This window comes from Amblyraja radiata, chromosome 8 (genome assembly GCF_010909765.2).
Source record: "Amblyraja radiata isolate CabotCenter1 chromosome 8, sAmbRad1.1.pri, whole genome shotgun sequence".
Taxonomy (NCBI): domain Eukaryota; kingdom Metazoa; phylum Chordata; class Chondrichthyes; order Rajiformes; family Rajidae; genus Amblyraja; species Amblyraja radiata.
Window position 1 is genome coordinate 64,300,087 of NC_045963.1, and position 6,379 is coordinate 64,306,465.

Genomic DNA, 6,379 nt, shown 5'->3' on the forward strand with positions numbered 1-6,379 from the left:
AAAAGTAATAATCCTCATGGCACTGGCCTCAGTGCAACGGGTCCAGTCATGACATACATTACGACTGGACAGGGTGGTTACATATGTTAATAACATAAATTGGTAGGGGGCGCTGCACTGGCAGCGCCTGTCGGCAGCGTGTCCGTCTTTTTTCAACTTTTTTTATTTTTTTAGTATGTTTAAAAGTGTGTTTTTAATGTTTCCTTGTGTGTTATGTGTGGGGGGTGGTGAGGGGGGGTAAGGGGGAAACCGTTTTGGCCGCCTCTTCCATGGAGAGGCGACTTTTTCAGGCCGCCTCCCCCGTGGCCTAACAGCATGGATCGGCGCCGACTTTCCCGGAGACGCGCCCGGAGCTTCAGCGGCGGGCACAGCGTGGACTCTCGGTGCGGAGCGGGTGAGACCTCGCGGGAGGGGAGCGCTCCGTTACGCTGGCCCGCGGCAGCCAGCAGCCGGCAGCCTGAAGCAGCGGTCTGCAGAACTCCAGCTGGTGCGGCGTCTACAGCCCGGGATCTCACGTTGGGGACCCGGGGGAAGAAGCTTCCACCGCCGGCCCGCGGTCGTCTTCTACCGCGGGCGTGGTATGGACTTAACATCACCCCAGGAGGGGAGCTTCGACCGCCGGCCCTGCAGACTGTGGTGCTTCCGGCTGCGGCACGGCAGGTACTTTAAAACTTTGACCGCCGGCCTGCGGCCTACACCAGCCTGAAGCCGCGGTCTCAGGTTGGGAAGAGCCGATCCTGGACTCACCTTGACTTTGACTTTGTCCCTTACCATCTGGACGCCCGCAGCAACGGCTGTGGAGGGTGGTGGTCCCGACCACGGGGGAAAATGGAGGAGGACTGGCCAAGCTCTGTGCCTTCCACCACAGTGATGAATGCTGTGGTGGATGTTTGTGTAAAATTTTAATGTGGTTGTGTTCTTTATTATTGTACCGCTGCTGGCAACCCAAATACCACCGACCTTGGTTGTGTGGCAATTAAATTATTTCTAAATATATTATGTTTTGATTTAATAAACCAGAGCTAACCAGGCGTGAGGTACATACAGTTTAATGGCATACCCGATGGACTTTCGGGAATGTGTGGTCACACATTCACAACAATACGTCTAGATCACTTAGAGCCTTAAGGGTCCAAACAAAACAAGGTTTTGTGGAAGAAATATATATATATAAATTTCATAAGAAGTTCAGTTCTACCATCTTCAGGTGGTAAAACGGGAATTTGGTGAATGCAGGAGTCAATACTAATATTTTAACACGCACTCCACCGGGGCTGCTACCACATCAGCTCATAGGATTATGTACGTTTGCTTTGGACCACATCCTAGCAGCTGCAGGATGGTCAAACGAACATACTTTACCAATTTTAATACAACCCATTGCCAAATCACGTCGCAGCGGCCTCTATCCAATCCAATCCAATCCAACTTTATTTGTTAAGCACTTTAAGACAACCAATGTTGACCAAAGTGCTGTGCAGAAGAATAAACAAGACATCATAAACAGACAACATAACAGAACATAACATAACAGCTCACATAAGGCGCAAAAATTACATATGAAATACAACAATAAATTAAAAGACATAAAATATGAGTAAAAATAATAGCCACGCAATAAAGCAATCAAAATAAGAAATTAAATCAAGTAAATAAAGTCGACATCTTACTGGGTATCAAAGGCCACGGAGAAGAGATGGGTTTTAAGAAGTGATTTAAAAACAGACAGAGAAGAGGCCTGTTTAATGTGGAGAGGCAGATCGTTCCATAATTTGGGTGCCGACACAGCAAAGGCACGGTCCCCTCTGAGCTTCCGCTTAGTTTTAGGCCCACTCAGGAGCAGCTGATTATCTGACCTGAGAGAGCGGGCGGGTGTATAAGGGTGTAGAAGCTCAGATAGGTAGGGCGGGGCAAGACCATTTAGGGATTTAAAAGCAAATAAAAGAAATGGATCCTAAACTGAATAGGCAACCAGTGGAGTGAGGCTAAAATGTGCGAAATGTGCTCATGTTTACGTGTGCCAGTTAAAAGACGTACAGCTGCATTCTGTACCATCTGGAGACGGGCGATGGAGGACCCACCAACCCCCACATACAGCGCATTGCAGTAATCCAGCCGAGTGGTAACAAAGGCGTGGATTACCGTCTCAAAGTGCTGCCTTGACAGAATTGGCTTTATTTTGGCCAGCTGCCTCAAATGGAAAAAGCTTGATTTAACAACAGCCTTGATCTGACTGTCAAATTTAAGCTCAGGGTCCACTTTAACCCCTAGGTTTGTAATGCTTGGTTTGATATACTGGGCCAGGGAGCCCAGATCTACAGGGGGGGCCCCAGTGGTGCCACCAAAAACCATTACTTCCGTCTTTTTATCATTAAATTAAAAAAAGTTCAGAGCCATCCAGGCCTTTATGTCGTTGAGACACTCAAGTAACAGTCCGACAGAGTGTTCATCCTTCTTTTTAAGAGGCACATAAATCTGACTGTCGTCTGCATAAAAGTGAAATGAAATTTCATGTTTCCTAAGTATGGAACCAAGTGGGAGCAAATAGAGAGAAAAGAGGAGATGGCCAAGAACTAAGCCCTGTGGGACCCCACACGAGAGAGGAGCAGAGGAGGATACAGAGTCCCCAAGGCTGACACAGAAAGTTCGATCAGCCAGGTACGACCTGAACCACTCCAGTGCTATGCCCCTGATACCCACCCACTGCTTCAAACGAGAGATCAATATTTCATGATCCACTGTGTCAAAAGCAGCAGTCAAATCTAAAAGCACAAGGGTAACACAGTCACCACGGTCAGTAGCTAAAAAAATATAATTAAAAACTCTTAAAAGGGCTGATTCGGTGCTGTGCAGGGATTTAAAACCGGATTGGAAAACTTCTAAAAAATTATGTTCTTCCAGAAAGGCCATTAATTGACTGTGCACGATCTTCTCGAGGATTTTTGATAGAAAAGGCAGTTTGGAGATAGGCCTGAAATTACCAAGAACTGCAGGGTCAAGAGCAGGTTTTTTAATCAGGGGTTGTACTACTGCATGTTTAAAATGTTCAGGGACAACACCTGAGGACAGACTGCTATTAATGACTGCAATAACAGATAGTCCTACAGTGGGGAAAACCTCTTTAAATAGTCGAGGAGGGACAGCATCGTTTGGAGAACCTGAGGGCTTCAAATGACCAACAATCTCCTGTAAAAAGGAAAGAGTCACAGGCTTAAACTGGTCAAATACAGCTGAGCAGGGGACAGAGATTGAGGGGTCATAAGCAGATGGTGGGATTAGAGCTCTAATAGAAGTGACCTTATCAATAAAAAAGTGAAGGAAGTTTTCACACACAGCAGGGGACGCCTCCATACAGATAGTCTGCGGGGCATTAAGAACTGTGTCAATGGTGTTAAACAAGACACGAGGCTTGTGACAGTTTGACAGGATAATATCCGAGAAATGTTTTCTTTTAGCATCTTTCACAGTTTTCTGATAATGACGCCAACACTCCCTTAACATTTGAAAAGACACCTGCAGTTTGTCCTTCTTCCACTTGCGCTCAGCTCTATGGCACTCACGTCTGACAGCATGGGTCGTGTCATTCAGCCAGGGCTCAAATTTAGTTTTAGGCTGGCTGGATTTTAATGGAGCCACAGTGTCTAAAACAGTTTGGCAGGTGGAGTGAAACCATGAGCTAAGCTCCTCTGTATTGCACACAGACTCAGGAATGATGGAGTTCCAATTGAAAGCAACCGAGAACTGAACAGCAGTGGAAGGGTTAATAACGTGACAGCGCCGAGCAGCAGCGCGAGGTTTAACTGTATTACAGGCAAGAGCAGCCTCAAATAATACAGGCATATGGTCTGAAAACACTGCGTCACATATCTCTAGGTTAGAAACGGGCAAACCGTATGATAGGACAAGATCGAGTGTGTGACCGTGCTCTTGTGTGGGTCCAGACACAGATTGCACAAGATTAAAAGAATCAATGAGGTTTAAAAAGCCCTTTGCCATTGGCTTATCAGGACAACACACATGGACATTAAAATCCCCAACAATAAGAAACACGGTCATATTTAGGCATGATTTCAGCCAGGAAAACAGAAAAGTCATTTAAAAAGTCCTTATTGTACTTGGGAGGCCGATAGACCACAGCACACAACACTGTGTGAGAGCCACAACAGCTCAAATAAACTCAGTTCAAAGCTGGTTAAAGAGGATGATAGCAATAGCTGCTTACATTTATAATGACTCTTATGGACAGTAGCTATTCCTCCTCCTCTGCCCGACGTCCGCGGGGAGTTAAGATAGCAGCAATCATGGGGTAACAGTTCAGTGAAAGCGCTGGACTCACCAACACTCAGCCATGTCTCAGTCACGCAGAGGAAATCCAATCCTCGGGACGTGAAGAAATCCTTTAAGACAAAAGTCTTGTTCGCTAGCGATCTAGCATTTACCAGGCCAATCCTGACAGGAACCGGCGGGTCCGCGGCATTAGCTGTCCGGGGAGCCCGGGGAGCCCGACACAAGGGCCGCAAGTTGCTGTGATTCACCCCGCGCCAGCGGGGACGAGGAGAGCAGGGGCCGCGGGGCTGGAACACTTCTTCCGGGCCGACGACAGGCATCAGGCAGGCGTCGACAGGGTCCAGCGAGCGTCGAGGAACAACGAGGCTAGGCACGGCTCCAATCCCAGTCCAAGAAGACGTCGAAGAAGACGCAGAAAAGCGCGCGAGATGGGCCTTCAGCCTCACCAGCCGGCCGCTGCATTTTCCCCGGCGACGGGGGCGCTTACGCCGAGGAGGTGGAGCCAGGGCGCGGCAAAGGCGAGTCGGGGCCCTCGCCAGAAGCGGGGGCAAAGTTCCACGTCCACCACCATCCAATTCTTCAGAAAGTAGAAGATCCAGCAGTGTTTGGCGATCATACACCAGCAGAGAGTCGACATCTAGAGCAAGAAGCGAAACAGCAAACAGCACACACAACACCGGCAGCAACAGACGGCAGGCCACACACACCGGCGCCATCTTCCAAATTGTACAGTCCTTCTACAGTCTACAGTCCTTCTGTCTTTTTAATTTTTTTTTGTCTCGTTTGAATGTAGTTTTTATTTTATTTTTTTAACTGGGCATGTGTGTGGGGGACGGGGAGTAGGGGGGTGGTGGGGGAAACTTTTAAATCTTTCCCCTGCACGGAGAACCCGACCTTTTCTCTGTCGGGTCTCCGTTGTCGTTGGGGCCTAGCACCGTGGAGCGGCCTCCAACCGGAACGACCTGGGGCTCCAGTCGTGGAGCTGCGGACTTACTTACCATCGCCGAGCTGGCCGAGTTCGGAGCGGGAGGAGTGGTGGTGGCGCGCTGCTGCAGCCCGACCCTGGAGATTCGGAGGCTCCAACCGCAGGTCTAGTGGACAGTGACACCGGGAGCCCGCGGGTCCCTGCTGGGAGACCGCTTTTCGGGGCTTCCGTAACGGCGACTTCTCCCGCCTGAGTTCCGGGGTTGAGGATGACATGGAGCAGGGCCTTACATCGCCCGGTGCGGCTTTAAATGGCCGCGGGAGGCACGCCGGGGGCTCCAACACCAAGACCCGGAGCAGGGCCTTGCATCACCCGACTTTATAATTGCCGCGGGACGTATTTACCATCGCCCGCCGGGGGCTTTGACTCTGACATCGGGAGGAGAATGAGGAGTGCAGGGGAGAGATAAGACTTTGCCTTCCATCACAGTGAGGAGGAGATTCACTGTGATGGATGTTTGTGTAAATTGTGTTGTGTCCTGGTTCTTCTTGTGTGTATGACTGCAGAAACCAAATTTCGTTTTGAACCTCTGGGTTCAAATGACAACAAATAAATTGTATTGTATTGTATTGTATTTGTTAACTCCATTTTTGACTCTGTTAATAGTTTCCTCTGGATGAAAGGGGTCGCTATTATTTTCATTGGATGATCAAGCATCAGCATAACAAACCAAGTCATCTTTTTTCACTCATCCATGGTCACTTCAAGCAGTGTGTTACGCATGGATTCGGTTCCGGCGTGAAATCACAGAGCTTTGAAATCTTCGCGTAGTCACTCACGTGACTCCGAAGTAAAATAGTAAGATTAAACGAGAACTTACCAGTTTGAAGTTTGATCTTGATTTTATGAGGAGTTACGATGAGCGATTACGTGCCCACCGCTCCCACCCTCATATTATCAAGGTCACATGGTAATTCCAGTTCTCAAAATCTTAATATGTTCATGGTCAACTACTTGCTGCTTTGAAGTATGACGCGCCAAGTGGGTTGACGGCCTTCTTCACGTAATCACTCATCGTAACTCCTCATAAAATCATGATCAAACTTCAAACTGGTAAGTTCTCGTTTAATCTTACTATTATACATACATTAACACTATTCAACACAC

General features: G+C 48.3%; 1 protein-coding gene across 1 annotated transcript; it reads right to left on the reverse strand.

Moving 5' to 3' along the window:
• Nucleotides 1-1,696: 1,696 nt before the first annotated feature.
• On the reverse strand, nt 1,697-5,003 carry LOC116976515 (the record flags this gene model as incomplete). The annotated part of the gene is given in 3 exon segments (XM_033026407.1): nt 1,697-1,944; nt 1,947-3,641; nt 4,337-5,003. Coding segments are annotated over 3 exon segments (2,610 nt in total), but the record flags the coding sequence as incomplete, so codon positions are not given.
• Nucleotides 5,004-6,379: the final 1,376 nt, after the last annotated feature.